We start from the raw sequence: 17815 nt of genomic DNA, 5'->3' as shown, positions 1-17815 counted from the left end.
TGTATGTAGTGTACCTGTTTACACCTCTATAGATGAGGGGATTTAGTGCACAGCTATGGATAGCTGTTGTAATGCACACAAATGCAAAAAGAAAAGACAAAAAAATAGCCCCAGTCCTCATGGATATCTAAGCCAACACAGATGTGCTGTTTGGGGCTATACAAACCCTAACACTTTCTCTTTGCATTCTGCAGTTGCATATCTCTCTGAATGGGCTGTTGTATCCAAGTGCCAAGCCCTCTTCCCCTTCTTTGTGATGTAGATGAGAGATTTTACAGAGATTTACTGAGCAGCATCACCCTCAGGATAGAGGTTTTGTTTTGTCTGTGAATGTGTTGCACATTGACAGTTATAAACAAATCAGATATAGCTTGATTTTTTATGCATGGCACATAATACACAGAAGTGTGCGCACTAAAGATGCAGACCACAATACAAATCAAACACACTATTTTTTTTGGGGGGGGGTGAGTGGGAGAGAGAGAGAGATGGGGAGGGGGTTCGAGAAATTACTTCAGGCTGGAATTGAACCTGAATCTTCATGCACTGCCATATGCAATCACTACAATACAGGACATTTCACATTCACAGTTCAGCTATTTGCATGCGACATCGCCCTGGGACTGCAGGGTTGGTTCTCAGGAAACTACAAAAATGGGATTCAACCTATTCCCGCCAATTAACACATTGCAGCAGAAGTGTGATATGAGTGCAATTTAAGTTGAGCAGTTGAGCGCAAACATCAACATCTTTGCTCTAGGATTGTGAACTTACTGAGGTATTGGGAACTCTAATTATGAAACAACTGAAACATGCACAGTAGCCGTTGTGACAAACCATATCAAATGTTCTGTTTGCTGAAGTTCCTTTATTCCACCCCAGAGTGCTCGGTGTGTGTGTGTGTACTGATGGAGGTAGAAAAGGCATGGGAAAATAGAGGTTCTCCTCTCTGTCAGCTGGTCCCAGCACTCAGTACTTTGGCCTCCTGCATTGGTGCTAATTGAATTTGCACTCCCTGCTGTAGCCAGACCCTTTTGTCTCCACATCTCACAACACTGTGCAGGTGTAATGGACAAAAATGGAACTAAGCTGGATCGCTCTTTCTTTCTCGGTGTGTGTGTGTGCTTACAAATCACATTTGTATGTATTTGCAAAGCCCTATTTACCCAGAGAGAGTGACATACATACAGATGGATATGTGTGTATATGTGTGTGTGTGTCTGTGAGAGAGAGAGAGAGAGAGTGAGAGAGAGAGAAAGAGACTGCCAAGAAATTTGAAACGTTACTTTGTAAAGCACTTGGAGTCTTGGAGCGCCCTATCTTAGTCAACCCCTAACATTGACAATGTCAACATGGTTAAATATGATAGGAAACGTCTCTCAGTTCCATTTAATTCCATCTAATTTAATTACATGGTATACTGTGCGATTTGTTCAAATATATAAATGCCTTAACACAAAAAGTACAGCATATTATATTTCATGAAACAGTAATGGGTCTCAAGTTAACCTGTTTGAGATTGTACAGTTGCATTTACTAACAACAAGGGCTTCCAGGGTAGATACTTCAGAGACAAACTATTTATACAGTCAAAACATCATGACATGCTTAGTCTTTTCAAGTTTTTGTCCTCCGACATTTGACTGAGACACTGAGGGGTCAGTGTGAAGGTCGAACATCAGCCTCTCTCAGAGAAATGGGATATAGATCACAAGAGCCTCGTGGTGCGCTTGTTGTTTTCTTTTTGTTCCTTTGAAAGACAAGATGCAGCATCTTCAAAATGCCTGTTCTGACCTCTGCTGTCAACAACGGAAAACGAATAAATAAATAAATAAATAAATAGATAGATAAACAAGCTTTACATAAGCGATTACATGCTGCTGCATGTCAGCCTAAGGAAGACTGACTTCAGTTTGTGGGGTGGAGCCAAGATCTGCCCAGCTGAAGAGCAACAAAATTAGGTTCAACCCAGATTATAATTACATAACTCCTTCACTCTGCCTAAGGGACATGGAACAAAATGAATCGGGCAGTTATCACACCAATTCCAATTAAGATTGTAAGGTTTATAAGAGTGTGTATAGCCTACATCTGCGTATGTGTGTGTGTGTGTGTGTGTGTGTGTGTGTGTGTGTGTGTGTGTGTGTCCACAGGGTTGCATGTGAGCATGGATACATGAGTCTCGCATGAATTTGCATTTTCATGATGACATACAATGACATCGAATGCAAAAGTTTGGGCACCCATGCTAAAGTTGACTAAAAAGAGGAATAAAAAATCATCTTTTGGAAATTGATCTTAAAGGGGTGGTTCAGGATTTTGGACATAGGACCTCATTTCCAAGTAAGCAAGTGTGATATTTATCAGTGGAGACCGTTTTCAACACGTTTCATCCAGTCCTTCTAATTGCAGAGTTCGCAGGTGCTAGGCTAGCGCAAGTCAACGGTATGTGCTAGCCTGCCACTAAAGACAGTCTTACCTACTCCAAAGTACACCCGAGGCAAATAAATTATAACGCCAGACTATCGATGTAAATGTCTGTATTGACAGTGTTATTTCTAACGTTATTCTATCCTTGCATTTCAACGATCGCATTACATTTTGAGGGACTAGTTTCTTAGCAGCGGCGGAATTATACTTGTCGGTTAGTAGTGCTGCTAAAAAGTAAACAGTAAAGCGCACTCCAATGGGGATACCTAGTAGTAGCCTTGGTAATATCAGTCCGCCGCTGAGTTGCAAAATGACTACTAACAACTTTAGGAACCAAAGTATAACTATTGCAACGCGATGCAAGGGTAGTTGTATTTCTTACACTATTCTATCAACACAGACATTTACATCGATTGTCTGGAATTTGCCTCAGGTGTACTTTGGAGTGGGTAAGACTGTCTTTAGTGGCAGGCTAGCACATACCGTTGACTTTGCTAGCCTAGCACCTGCGAACTCTGCAATTAGAAGGACTGGATGAAACGTGCTGAAAACGGTCTCCACTGATAAATATCACACTTGCTTACTTGGAAATAAGGTCTTATGTCCAAAATCCTGAACCACCCCTTTAATGCCTTAAAGGAACCATATGTAAGATTGTGGTCAAAACTGGTACTGCAACCACTTTCAAATGACTGTAGAGCGGTGTATCCCCTCCCCCTCCCCCCGGACTTGAGGTTGCCGAAACACTACTGACTTCGTGATTAGTACATAGGTGGAGGGTGGCGCATCAAGCCAAAACACAACATGACATGACAAAACACAACATCAACATCAGTTGAGGGCTGCAACTTCACTTTTTAAATGACAATATCCTGGCCGGACTGCTGTTGTCAGTGATATACGTGTTTGAAATGAACATGATTTCTAGTGACATATCAGGGCCATTTTATGATTAATTGAAATTCATTTCTTACATACGGTTCCTTTAATTAAAGAAATGAGTAAACATCCAACCTTTAAAGACACCAATTTTCTTTGTGAATGAACAATGTATCGTAAATAAATAAATGTTCTTCCGTAAAATACAGGGTGCATAAGTTTGGGCACCCCTATGTTAATTCCCATAGAGGCAGACAGATTTTTATTTTTAAAGACCAGTTATTTCATGGATCCAGGATACTATGCGTCCTGATAAAGTTCCCTTGGTCTTTGGAATTAAAATAGCCCCATATCATCACATACCCTTCACCATACTGTACCTAGAGATTGACATGGGGTGCTTTTCTCTCAATGCAAATCAAACCAGCTATTAGGCTAACTAAAATAAAATCATGCCAATTCATTTTTATTCCTCTTTTTATTCAACTTTAGCATGGGTGCCCAAACTTTGCATATGACTGTATATGGAACAAAAATAACAATAATTTCCATACCTTTCTGGGCCGCATACAGTCCTAGTCTGTGCACAGAGAGGCAAAGGCAACTCGCTCTGAAGGTATTCAACTGGACCCATACCACATTAGTTCACCCTGAGGCCCAGGGGTATGACCCAGGGGAGCCAAACTTACGGCCAATGATCAGTTATTATGCTCAGCTGACTAAGATGGTGCTAAACACGCACAGTGTAGGAACAGCATTTCCAGAAATGGTGAACTATTGCGCCGCTTCGATAGTTCATTATTACATTGTGCCAGAAACATTTTTTTGGTAACTACAGTTGAACTGTTTGGGTGTTTGTGATTTGTTGAAGCAAGCTGTGGGAAAGAATGCATGGCTGGGAGCATTTTATCTGTCTTGTGATGTTGCTTTAGCCCTGGTGGACAGTGGAGACTGTAGTTTCATTCATGTGCCTTAATGGCTAATCGAGCATGATGTGCAAATAGATGAAACTGCTTGTGTGACGTACCTTGAGGTCAGCAATATGAAAAAGTGTGAAATGCGCAAAAAGCATCAGCCATTACATTTATACAAGTATGTTTGTGTCTGTCTGTATGTATGTGTATTGGTAGGGCTGTTCTCTACAGAATCAATATTGCGATATTGCTGATGTTGCGTATACAGATGCTGGTGTGGAGATGATGCTGATGGTAAAAATAGGAGACTACAGAAAACGTTATTATGAGTTAAAGTTCAGAATTATTTAACGATACTTTCAAGATTTCCATAGGCCTGAATGTTACCGTAATTTCCCAACTATTAGCCGTGGCTTTTACATTGATTTTGCAAAATTGTTGTCAGCTATGAGGTTAATACACGGGGACAGGTATTAATATGATTTTGTTTTTTTTTAACTTGCACAAAACACTGTTCTGCAAGATATACACAATGCAGCTAATCAGGAAATCACTGTAAAGATCCCACAACTAAAATATACTTACAGTAATTTCCTGTGTATTAGCCGCATTGTGTATAAGCCGCAGGACAGTGTTTTATGCAAGTTAGAAAAACAAAACCATATTAATATAAACTGAATAAATTTAGCAAAATCAATGTTTAAGCCGCGGCTAATAGTTGGGAAATTATGGTAAGTGTTGTCTTTGCTGTTATAAATATTTATAAAGAATAGCTGTTAGAGTGAATTCTGTTTAGGACATAGTCATTATTATTCAACATTACTGGAACATGTAGTAGTACCGACTACTGAGCCTCTGAATCGAGTTTGCTGGCAATTCCAAGCCCCTACTTTTGGGCATGTATGTTTTTGACACTGAAAGTTGTTTAAGATGTTTCTAACTAATGCTTTTAGGAAGAGCCGCACAACTCCCTGGCAGAGAAATAAATGTGTGGCTTGAACACAGCACAGTCCGGTTACTTTTAACAAACTACCCTGCTAAGGGGCTGGGGAAAAAAGCTGAAAACATCCTCTTTCCCCATGAATGAGCCTAGCTAATATGCTTGGGTGGACAACAGCTTTGTCTGCATAGTGCAAAGATGAAGTTATGCAACCGTGGGGTACTCAGTCCTTATGTGTAGCCCAATGTGACCCGTCGTCGCCTCAGTAGCTGACTATCCCAGCGCATGAGGGATTTAAGTGGAGGCGAGTCGTGTGGAAACGTTTGTTATGAAGACAGGCTTACTACGCATTCCTGAATTAAAAAAAGAAAATGTAGCCATGCAATTGCATATAAATTTAAATGGTAAATTTTGTACTTTGGGGGAGTCTGACACACACACACACACCACACACACACACACACACACACAATCCACGTGATTCTAAACAGTGTATACATACTATGAGCACACATAATGTGCTAGACATACACTGGTCAAGGCTTTGTCCCAGGGCGGATTGTTATGTCAGTAACAGGAGGGAGTGACTAGGAGAGTAATCACTGGGCAACTAGGGATCGCAATGGCCTGACTGTGACTTGTCTCGGGACAGCTTTCTTACTGATTTTCTTTTTTTGTCTAGTTATAGGCCTATGTGTATTCAATATAAGTTGAGATTGTGAAGAAAGTGTTAAGAGTCTCAGAATATGTAAAAAATGGCAATAGCAATAACAACACTAGTGGTTTTGTAAAGACTTGCACATATGCTGTGATGTGACGCAGTGGTCTTATTAGACAGATACAGTTCATTTGGGGCCAGAATCCACACCAGCACTATTGACAACATTCCAACACCCCCCCCCATGGCTGCTTCTCCATATCTGCAGCTACCAGATCCCGCATCGCGCAGTGCTAATTTTGGAACTTAGCTCAGGGTGGGATTCTGAAATTGGGAAGGAAATGTACGAGAGATGTGACTGGTGCTCTCTCGACTGCAGCAGTGGAAGGAGAGCCCCATCCCCATCCCCAGCCTCCCGACCCTTTGAAGTCTGCAGCTGAGGCAAAGGCTTGTGGCGAGAGGCATCAAAGCCATGCTGCCGTGAACATAGCCTGCCTGTAACTTGATTATAGAGGGATGTGTGCAAGGGTTTTCTAATCTCTCTCGGCTGTGTGCATAGTGCTCATTCTTAGCCTTATGCACAAAAATGGAGGAGGTGGAGGATCGAGGAGGATGTGTCTTTGGGCTGTGTGCATTTGTTTCCCCTGGAATGTGAATGAAGCAGCCTCTGAATTACAAGCAGCATTGTATGCCTGCATGTATGCATTGATGCCTGGGGATTGACTAGTCTAAATGGGATGGAAGTTCAGGGATATGGCCAACTTCACCGGTGTTCATGGCAGTGGATATGAATATTCCTTTATTGGGATATAACCAGATAGAATATGACTTGGTCATCATTTGATCACCTTGGTCATCATTTAACAGCTTTTATAGTTATTTCTGCTGTGATTAACATAGCCTACTTAATTGTTTGGTGAGAAGAACACCTGTTGTAGAAGTTGTTGTGCTGCAATTATTGCTCTTACTGTGACAAAATGTAATTTGCACGTTCTAGGGCATTTGCAAATTTGGAGATCTAAAGTCAGCGACACCTTTTGACCCACTCAGGATGCCATTGGCTAATAGCCTCCAGTAATAAAGCCTATTTATTCACAAAGTAGAAATCTACAGTAGCCTATATCAGGGATTAATACGCAGTGGCAATGGAGAATTATCTAGCTTCGCACGTTTGTCTTCTGTCAGCACCGGTTCATCATGTCCCCGCAGGTGAGGATAGAGGAGGACAGGTCTGAATCAGTTGTGGAATTGATAGTGATGCTGACGTAGTTTGCAGTGGGGCTGCCAGTGACAGGATTGGTTGTTGCGGCATGGGCAGGAGGGGGTGGACGGGAAGCAATCGGAATCTGTTCGTTTAAAACCGCCTCCTCACACGGCGCGCGCTGAGAAACGCAAATCCTCTCTGCTTTCTCCATGTTTAAGTCTGCGAGCTACCCGATGGCGGACCCTGCGCCTAATATCATGCATGGAAACTGGTTCACCACGGGATACAGGGATAACGCTACCACCACGCCCGCGGGGGTGTTTGTGGAGAAGCCAAAGAAGAAGGGCTTTTGCCTGGTTAAAATGATGTCCCTTAACCACAAGAAGGAGACGAACAATCATCAGCACCACCACAACAACAACATGCCCTTCATGATTCATTGTCATATTGGGAAGGAGATCAAGCATATATGCAGCAATTGTAGCCGCGGCAATGATGCACAGGATGGTGAGTGTGCTTGTAGCACAGTACCGTGCGCCTCGGGGGCTCTTGCTTCCCAGTAGGGATTTTCTATGAGAGTAGGCTACAGCTCTTTCTCTCCAGGTCTGCATTTATGCGAAGGATCTCTCTGGACACCACCGTTAAGGATATCGCTAGATGTGATAGTTTCTTAGTATTCGTTTATGGTGCCATAAACGTAGGCCACATAGTACCCGTACTGAGCTGAGAGTCGTTTACTGCACTGTTACATCTTAGCTTCCTATTGATTTGATACGCAAATGCGCTGCAATATGCAGATTCAACACAAGTTGTGAATTTCTTGTAATGTAGCCCATTACACGGATTTTGCATTACAACTCCGCAATGTCCATCCATGCTGACTAAATCATGCTGCTCCCAATTGTTTTGGTCGCAGCGTGTGGAGGGGTCATCTGGTTTGCCACTCGCCACCGTAGTGGTCAATGGCAGAATGCTTTTCCATTGTAACGTTGTCTGTTGAAGTGTTGTATTGACCTATTATGACTATATATTTAAAAAAAAAACAGCATTTGTAATACATTATTTTATTTCAGGATTATCTAAAAAAAAATCATTGAAGTTTGGCTTATTTTCCTCTCAGGGAGGCGCTGCTCATAGCATTAAAAAAATTAGGCTAATGGCCATTGTACATTTAAATCTGTTGAGTGTTTTATTTGCTCTGTCTCCTTGCTTTAATCCAAACATAACCAATGCATTCTTCCTACTCAGTTTCTTGAGTTGAAGCTGCTGTCACAGGGTTGAAAGCTGCCTAGATACTGGGATAGGGGAATGGTGTTGAAATAAGGGACAGTCTGAAAGGAATGGATGTTTAACTAAGTGAGACGGTGTTCTACAAGACAGATGGGAAATAGTTTCATAGTGGTGGATTTAAACAGAAACAGAGTGGAGTTTGAAAGGTTACAAGGTGAAGGTGTACAGCACTGTTTCCCTTTTCATCTAGCCGCTTGCTCAAACATGTCATCATGCATAACACTGATAGTACAGTAAGAGAAGTCTAATTATGGATATTTATAAGTATTTCCCAAGAAGAGGCATCTTTGGGAGACAGTCCTGCCACCCAGTCTTCAGCAGACATGGAAGATGCACAGATGGTCAGAAGCAGATCCCTTTTCGAAGCCTCTGCGCTTTCCCTCCTATTTCCTTTGATTTAATTTGGGCAGGACTGATTAGCTCTGCAGCTCCACGCCGAGGCTGCTGCTATTCCTGGAGATGTACAAATCTTTAGCGTGGTGCTTTGAGTAATGAGCAGAGACTGCCTTAGCCCTCATTCATGTCCGCCCTGCCACGGGTTTTGATCGCTCGTTCGTCTTGCCCCATGCTGACCCCCCACCCCCCAACCCAGTTGCAGTCCTGTCTCAGTGGGGTGTCCAGTCACACGCCAGCAGTGGCTTGTGGGATGCAGGCTAATATTTAGTCTGGGATGTTGTTGCTGGTGGCCATCTACTGGCGTGAAATGTGAATATGCGAGTGCAGTGCCTGTCCTGCTGGCCGCCCTATGGTTTGGCAGCACAAAAAGCCTGCATGTGGAGCGGCACAACGTCAGGTGTCCTGTTGACATGGACTCAAATCCTTAGCTCTGGCCAGACATTTTTCCACTCTTGACACAGGCCTGTGTCTGTGTTTCAAACCTTAAAAGCTCGATGACAACACATGCCGTTTTTCAAAGTTCTTTGTCATAATGGTCCTGAGTTCCCATTTAAATGTAATTTTATAGCCTTTTCATCCATTCACCTTTTTTTCCCACCCTCATCAAAAAGAGTGCACATGAAGTCAAGCCCCAAACGGTTGGCATAATCAGTGCAGTGTGTTCAGAGTTTGAAGGTCGTCCCCTCCCATGTTTTTGTATTTTGATACTGGTCTTTAAAGATCGCCTTCATCCATTTTTAACGGCTGTGGTTGGAGAGGCTGGGGAACAAATGGCCCACTTCTGTTGCACTATATGTGGTGCTGCTTGTTTGTGTATTTATTTATTTATTTATTTATTTATTTATTTATTTATTTATTAATTAATTAATTATATAATTTAATTTATTACGTGTGCTACTGTCTTGCTCTGTATGAGATGCTGAAATCATCCACTGCAGGCCTGCTTATTAATCTGTCCCCTTCAACCCTTTGCCAGACTTCCCAAGAGGGCAGTAGTGTGGCAGGGTAGGCGTTTAGCAGGGCTTCATAATCCTCTATGCCCAGGTGTCCCACACTGACTTGTTTTTGCAATAAAATGCCTTGCTGGCCTTTACCCCAAACCCCTAGCCTAAGGATGCCTAAGATTACTGTCACAATGTGCCATATTTTCCCTTCGCGAAGTGGAAATAGCTATGACGGCATGATGCTCCTTCATGATTTGTCATTAAATAATAGCAGCTTGGCTTATGCACACCATTTTTGTTCTCTTCTGCTCCTTTGACTCCGTACTGTGCATTTTTGGTCACACAGCACTCTGTGTCTCCCCTTGCAGCTGAGGAGGTGGAACGACTGTCTGCCATGCGCTCTGAGTCCCTTGTCCCCGGCACCCACACCCCACCCATCCGCCGGAGGAGCAAGTTTGCCACCATCGGGCGCCTCTTCAAACCCTGGAAATGGAGGAAGAAGAAGAGTGAAAAGTTCAAGCAGACCTCTGCAGGTAAGGTCCCGCTCTTCCTCTCTCCATGCCCTTACGACGCTCAGACTACCCTACTCTGGGCTTGGGGGCTTTCTTTGCCTCTCCCTGCCCTTTTTCCACCCCTCTTTCTTTCTCTCTCTCTCCCTCTCTCTCCCCCTCTCTCTTCCTCACTCTCTTCCTCACTCTCTCTCTCACTGGCTCCTGCTGGGTGGAGCTTGCGTAAGCGTTCTTTTAAAGCCAGCCCTAATGGCATCACCTGGAGTCTGACCAAGCCCTTGGCAACGTTTCGCTCATTTGGAGGTCGGGGTCCTGGGTGCCTGCTATGGTAGAGCTCAGAGGCAAATATGCCACAGATTGACCATCTCATGTTAAAAGTATAGACTTGTGCTCTGTCCTCTGGACAAAGCAATGTGAACCTCTAGGTGATGATGCATAGGGCAACATTCTGAGCAATATTGTTGAGCAACCACATACTGTAACTGGTTCTATGTGCTCTGATTGTGCTGATTTGGACAACAACACTTGCCCATTGCCCAGCAACATTGCTCCAAAAGTTTCCATGTGTATCGTCAGCTTTAGTGTTTTATCTTTCACATCAGAACATGGACAGAGAGCCTCATTCGTATTTGATTGTTAAATGTTGAATTTCTGTGCCTACGATGACATCTGCCAGAGCAAATGAATTTCTTTCTTTCTTTCTTTCTTTCTTTCTTTCTTTCTTTCTACCGACACCCTTCTCTCTTTCTAGACTAAAACACACAGACAGACAGCCCTTTCCACCAATATCTTGTCATCTCATTGTCGTCTTTGCACAGTCAGTGTCGGGGCTGTTTCTCACTTTAAATAAGGTTTTAGGATTGAGCAGTTCATTAGTATATTGCTTGCAAAGCAATCTGTTATATTGTGAAATGATGATCAAAGTCTCAGTAGAGCGCTGATGAAATATGTATGAATGGAGTGCTATTTGCAGAAAAGTCTGCAAGTTTTTTTTTTTCCACCACACAAGCTCAGGATTGAGGAATGATGAATGCAGTTGATATTCATGTTCAAGGTGATTGAGACTGAGTAAAATTGATTGAAGGAGAGTGCTGCCTCCTTTGCCAGGGAGCTATTTTTAAGGCCATTGATGTGCTGGTTCACTGGTCCATGGTGGTCAGTGGCAGGTTAAAAGCTTGCTTTTAACAGTGTGACAGAACTCTGCACCTCTGTGTTGATCTTGTTTGACAGTGCTGAAAGGTTAACTTGTTGTCCTGAGTGCATTTACCTTATAGCTTAGATTCCATTAAACCCTGGATTCTGGACACTTGTGTATCTTGTGTGCATTCATGAAGAAAAAACACATTTGTCCTTCAATTATTCTTGACTTCTTCCTGATTTTTGCAAGTCCGAGTCCAAGATTTTTGCCTCGAGCTACATGTTTGGTGTGAAGAGTCCGGAGGTTCATTCCTGGTTGTATATGGCCTCAGTGCGACTCATGTTCTTCTTTATTTGCAAATTAAATTTGGAGATTAAAATGACTTCAGTTTGTTTTAGGGATTAAAGCAACAAGATCCTCTTTTAGATCTATAACGCAGTACTTAAAATGCTCTTAGCTGTTTTTTACATGCCATTAAACTGGGGCAATGAATTCAGTACTTTCCCCGAGCCACAAGTTAAAGTACTTCCCGAGTTGTGCTTGTTTTTTTCCCCCACAGAATGTCACTGAATGATCAGAGGAAGCCCTCTTGGCATTTACGCCAACGTGACTTAAACCCACACAATTAATGGAACTGCTGGGAAAGGTTTCTGCTGTCTGTTTTTGTAGCTTTGCTTAGTATGTAATGAGCTATTTTCTTTTTTTTTCAGGTAGTGGTAAGACTTGGTCACATTTAGGAAACTCTTCTTCTTTGCTGTCAAGTCTTTTTGGGATTTCAAAAATTGTAGTTTGCCTTATCTGACAGATCAGTGGATGTATGCTTATAAGGGGTGGAAGGGATTTGGGATTCTTGAAGCAAACAATTCTTAAAGTGCCCATATTATGACTATTTTTCAACAAGTTAAAATAGGTCTAGGAGTTCCAGAAAACATGTTTCTGAAGTTGTTTGCTGGAAATAGCTTGTAGGAAAAGATTCGTACCTACCTCTATTGCACTCTTTTTCAGTCCCTGTCAAAGTGTGCCGTTTCTGCTGCTCATTACATAATGAGCTGCTGCTCCCTTACCCACGCCCCACTCCATTAACTGTTACCAGGGTCATTCGTGCCAAATCAACAAATGCCTCCAGCCTAGCCTGACCATCTTGGCTACTGTGCAAAGGTATCTGACATTAGTTTCTTAGATATGTAGGCTTAAAATACAGTTGAACTCGTAGGCTTGGTGTGGAGAGGTGGGGTGTTGATTATGCAACGTCTGAAACACGCCAATTCAAAATCCCCTAACATCTACTACACCTTCGTTTTACATAGTATAGCCCGTAGCTAACACTTAGCCTACCATAATCTCTATGTAAAACGGTTAGCTTGCTAGCTAGCTATCTAACAGTGTAACTTCAGTAGCCTACAACATAAGCTTAGCTATCTCACCTAGATGTAGGAAATATGTAAGTGATGGAATTAGAATGAATCCCATGAACAAACCGATAACTCTTACACCAACCTGATTTTGTGCCTTTTATTCACGTTTGTTCAACGATTTATTAAGTATAAATCCTTTTCCCTGACCACTTCGAAGCAGCTCCATAGGTTTCCATTATATCCACGTAACGTAATTGCCCTAAAAGGAGGTGGTGGGTGGGAATATTGAAATGTTTCGGCTTGTGACGTCAAAAGCCTTGCCGATTTTGACCAGCTCACCCTGGAGGCTGAAGGCAGGATGCATCCAGAAACCCTTATCTCACTCAAAACAGCATGGGTGTTTTTTTTCCTAAGTTTGTATGCGTGTGGAAGCACCAGAGACACACAATAACACATCAAATCCCAGAAAAAGTGATTTTTTCATAATATGGGCACTTTAAAAAATCAATTAAAAAATCAATTCCCTAAAAACTGGATCTAAATAGAAGCAAATGCTTTATACCACTAGCCTGGGTGCCAGATGAACTTAGCCCTGCCCACAACATTTGAGGACTAGAATCTAAGAATGACTCGCCAGGCTATTATACCCCTAACAGACTAGTATAAAATGGAATCTGGTCTCTTTTGTATAGGGAACTTTATCTAGTTTAGAAAGCTTAAGTTTGTAAATACATTTATATATTTTTATCTATATAGTATTAATTTAAATCAGAAAAATCAATATTGAATTGGCAACTTTTTGTTAAAAAAAAAAAAATTGTAATATAGAATTGTGAGATCTCTGACCATTTGGACCCCATGGATGTATGAATTTATGTCTGTCAAGTTGTTAGTGAACAGTAATTAAAGCAAAGATCTTCAGTTTAGGTCATACTCTTGGGGTTAAATGTGGACTTTGAGTTGGTCCTGTCAGCCTACAAATCAGGTTATACCATGCAAACTCAGGATTCTGTGTTGTGTGGTATTTTAATATTTGCCCAGTTGTTCCATGTAAACTGATTGCCATTGTGGCCTTTTACATTGGACTCCCACAGTGTAGGAAATGAGAACTTTAATATTAGCACATGCTGGTCTCTGATATTATGCTAGAAATTGACTTGTATTGGGGAGGCTAATGGGACAAATCAATGGAAGAGGTAGGCTAGTAGAACAAATCATGGCTTGTTATGGAAGGGGCATCAGTAAGAGGAAAAAAAGTGCCAATATGTGTGGTCACTGCTGTGTTCAATTCAAATGGAAGGGAAATGTTTTTTTTTTCTTCAATGTCTGCATTGGAGAATCCGGTCAGTGTCTTAAAGTGGTGCACTATCAGTCTAAACACATAACCCTGTGATGGACATCACAAGCCTTGATCAATGGAGAGTGATGTTAAGAAGTTGACCCCTGGGTTGAGGCCTGTCCCTGTGGAGAAGTGACATTCGGACAGCCTGCTGACTGAGTGCTGATGGTGGGGTTCTTTACCTCGGTCCGTTCTCTCTTGCGCCTGCCATGTTAGTTTTTCTACCCGACTATTGAACTTTTGAAAGCACTTTGTGTTTGGCCCATCCTATATTTGCTGGTATGAAAGAAAGTTCAGTATGAAGGAAATGGTTTTCAGCGTATGGGTTTGTGCATTCTAATAGTTGTGCTGACCTATTTTTTTTTTTTTTTTCAGTTTCAGTTTTCAGTTTCTTGCCTAATCCTCACATTAGACTTTTCAAAGAAAGTGAAATCCCATCAGACCTGTGTACGGTTTGTTTTATGGCAAGGTGTGGTAGTCCATTTAACTGTGCGTGTGTGTGTGCGCTTCTCTATACTGTATGTGTGTGTGGCCTTTGAGGCTGCTTGTGGCTGGTTGTTGGAGTGCTTTGTTGTGCTGTGCTGTGGGCAGTAGGGAGCTGAGGCTGAGGGTGCAGATGCTGCAGGTAATTGAGGGAGAGGAGATCACAAGAGGATTAGGTCAGATGCTGCTGGGGACGCTGGATGAGAGCAGACTGTGGGGCTTACCTCACAGCAGTGTACCGCCACTCCCTGACAGCTGTGTGTGTGTGGTGTGTGGTGTGTGTGATTAGGAAGGAATGGATGGAACTGAGCAGTTGCTGATTGATCTATCCACTGGAAATTCAGTCTTTCTTACTGAAGTAGATTTCATAGGCATCCATAGTGAGGCCGTTCGTTTATTCATTCATTCATTTATTTATTTATTATTTAGCCTCGATATGGATGTAAATGCATGAAATCTACTTCAGTGAGACAGACCGAGATTCTAGTGGATAGATCCATCAGCCACCACTCTGTTCCCTTCATTCCTTCCCAATGACACACACATACACACACGCAGTGCGTGCGCATGCACACACACACAAAAGGGGGGGGCAGTACTTTCGCCATTTGCCTTTATGCATTGTACTTGTCTTTCTGACATGTACAGCCTGGGCTATTGAGTATGGCTGTGGGAATGAACCCCTCTTTGAAAGCCTCGATTTGGAAGGAGCCTGAGTGGTAAGAAGAGAGCTGAATAACTAGGTCACTTTTCCTCTGGATATGACTTAAAAACCCACCCTTCACAACACCACTTAAAAGTAAGGGCCTTTTAATCACATGCTATGGTACATTTCTACACTCCATCCTGTACATATGAGTTACATTTCTCATAGCATTTGAATCTTTTGATTCTACATGAATGTTAATGGGCACGGGGCAAATAAATGCATACATCAGTGACATGGGAGCAGCGCCAGGCGACTGGTTGGTGTGAGGCGCCGCAGTGAGGCGCTTGGTATGCCTCTGGAGGCGGCACGCTGGAACCTCTGAGGGGGTTTTGGACACCTGGAGGGGGGCCCAGGCATTACTGCATTGAAACCTCTGCCATCTTTCTTTCTTTCTTTCTTTCTTTCTTTCTTTCTTTCTCTCTCTCTCTGACATGGGGGCGGGTGTGTGTGGGGGGTGTGTTGCTGCTGCGGTACTAAAACTGTCGCTGTGCTGCACTGACCTTGTTAGCAGCAGGCTCAATAATGGAGTGTTGGAAAAACGAGAGCAGCAGTGTTGACCCAGCTAAGCGCCCTAACTGGTGTCGTCTCTGAGGGGTTCCGATGTTGTGTTGTGTCTCAACTTTTAATACTTCCAGTTTGTTTGTTTACCACTGTTTTAGAGAAGCCTTTCAGCAAGGGGCTGGGTTATCACATTGCACAAGTCATTTAGAGCTTGCTTTATTCCTGTTGTAAAGTTGACAGTGTGTGTGCAAGTGACTGCATGTAAGTACTCAATTTAATTAGTGTTAAGATAAACAAACAAACAAACAAACAAACAAACAAACAAACAAACAAACAAACAAACAAACAAACAAACCAGTGTAGGAGTAATCTGGGGTGATGATTCTGTTTCAAAATCTTCATTTTGATGTCTGTAATTAGTCTTAAGTCCTGAAAGGAGGTGATGAAGGTGCCTGTGGGAAAGAAAGGAAGGAAGAAAGAAAGAAAGGAACAAAAAAAGAGGGGGAAATATCAAAATGAGCTAGAAGTTACATTTCACATATATATCCAGAGAAAACCTTTCGTAACCGTGCATTATTAACACATGTCTTTGGTAACATGGTTTGTTCCCAGAGCGTCTTGCTCTGTATGGGTGATGAGTTTGGCAGTGATGAACCTGTGGATGCTGCAGGTTGATTGGTCTACCGACGGCTTGATTATGCAATAGGTCCTGCTGTAGCTTGCCCTGCACAGTTATGTCATAAATCCTTTGGTAATTGCTTCTTTCATTTTGTCCTGTTTAAATGTAATCTGACGGCAGGGATGGTTATGACACAGACACAGACACAGACTGCTCTCCATTATTTGCTGGGTTCATTCAGAAATGTAATTTCAACCACTGACCGGCTCTGTGTCCAGTTAAACTCTTGAAGGTTTGGAGATATTCATGTGTCTTCGGTCCTCTGCAAATAAATTGGCCAAATTTGTGTAAGTGGAAAAAGCTTGTTTAAATCCCATTCAATGTTTTATTTTTTTTTGATAATTTCCTGTGCTTTTCTAAACACACTTAATTACATTTCCATGGCCTTTCAAAAACCTACAGTCATGGAAAAGTTTTGAAATGCCAATGAAAATGTGAGACAGAGAGAGACAACCAGGGAGAGAGACAGACTTCCACAGACTGCCACCTACTTGTCTGATGAAGTCATACACAGACTTTAAGACGACAAATGTAAATGTGATTTGTGACCCTCTTTCACTTCCCAGAAAGTATTACTGTCTTTACTTGGACACAAAGGCACAACACTCTTAACTGCACTGGCATGCTGTCTGCATAGGCACACTTACACAACTGCAAAAGTCATTAGCGTTGGGTCGTTGTGTTGGTGACGGAAGTACCTCATTACAGGAGCCCCTCTAGTAGCAATGCTTGACCACCAGCAGCACAGAGGAAGCGATGACCCTGTAGCCACCAACCCTGTGTGGGGAAACAGGGAAGAGGGTTATTGATCTGATACTTCTGCTGGTGCTGGACCTCACTCACATACACTCGCTTTTCTCTCAGGGGTCTTGCACACAAACACAAACATGCTGAAACACAAACGTGTGTGTGTGTGTGTGTGTGTGTGTGTGTGTGTGTGTGTGTGTGTGTGTGTGTGTGGACACTGAGTATTACCTGACCCTTAGCTTTACTTCACCGCTTGTGTCATAGGATGCAAAGTGAAAACCTTTGATTTTACATCATTGTGTGTGTGTGTGTGTGGCAATGAGATGAACTCGTCTTCTCGCTGAATACAGAAGTGCTGTGCCGTGCAGCACTGCAGTGGGGGTTTGAGGGAGGCCGTTTTCACATGCAGGCGATGGGGAAGAAGAGGTTTTGGGCTGGGTGATGCAAACTCCAGTGTAGGTGTCCTCAGCCAGTGTGCCATGAGAGCATGAGCAGTCCCATTCTGAATGGTGTCAGCCACAGCATCTAGAGCACAGATGCACTCAAGTGGTCGTACAGGACATGTCATGCTTGTGACTCCAGGCAAACGTCTTTGCCATTTTGTACACAAGCCTGATTTCGCTCTTCTCTATTGGGTCATATATTTTACAGACCCCAGCCTCTACACACACACACACACACACACACACACACACACACA

The 17815-nt window shown here is 42.6% G+C and overlaps 1 protein-coding gene across 3 annotated transcripts in view; it reads left to right on the top strand.

Annotated features, from left to right (window-relative positions):
* LOC125296231 (phosphatase and actin regulator 1-like) overlaps positions 1–17815 on the top strand; it is a 55849-nt gene that overhangs the window by 18407 nt on the left and 19627 nt on the right. For 2 of the 3 annotated variants that reach the window (XM_048246028.1, XM_048246035.1), the window contains one exon: positions 10024–10188. In XM_048246028.1, coding sequence (XP_048101985.1) covers positions 10024–10188 — 165 coding nt within the window. Of the gene's footprint in view, positions 1–7159; positions 7533–10023; positions 10189–17815 lie in introns of those variants that run through there. The other variant, XM_048246020.1, reaches the window with a different exon arrangement.

Source organism: Alosa alosa, chromosome 1 (assembly GCF_017589495.1).
Source record: "Alosa alosa isolate M-15738 ecotype Scorff River chromosome 1, AALO_Geno_1.1, whole genome shotgun sequence".
In the NCBI taxonomy this organism is placed as follows: domain Eukaryota; kingdom Metazoa; phylum Chordata; class Actinopteri; order Clupeiformes; family Clupeidae; genus Alosa; species Alosa alosa.
Note: the sequence above shows the minus strand (reverse complement) of the source record. Positions and strands in the feature narration are given on the sequence as shown.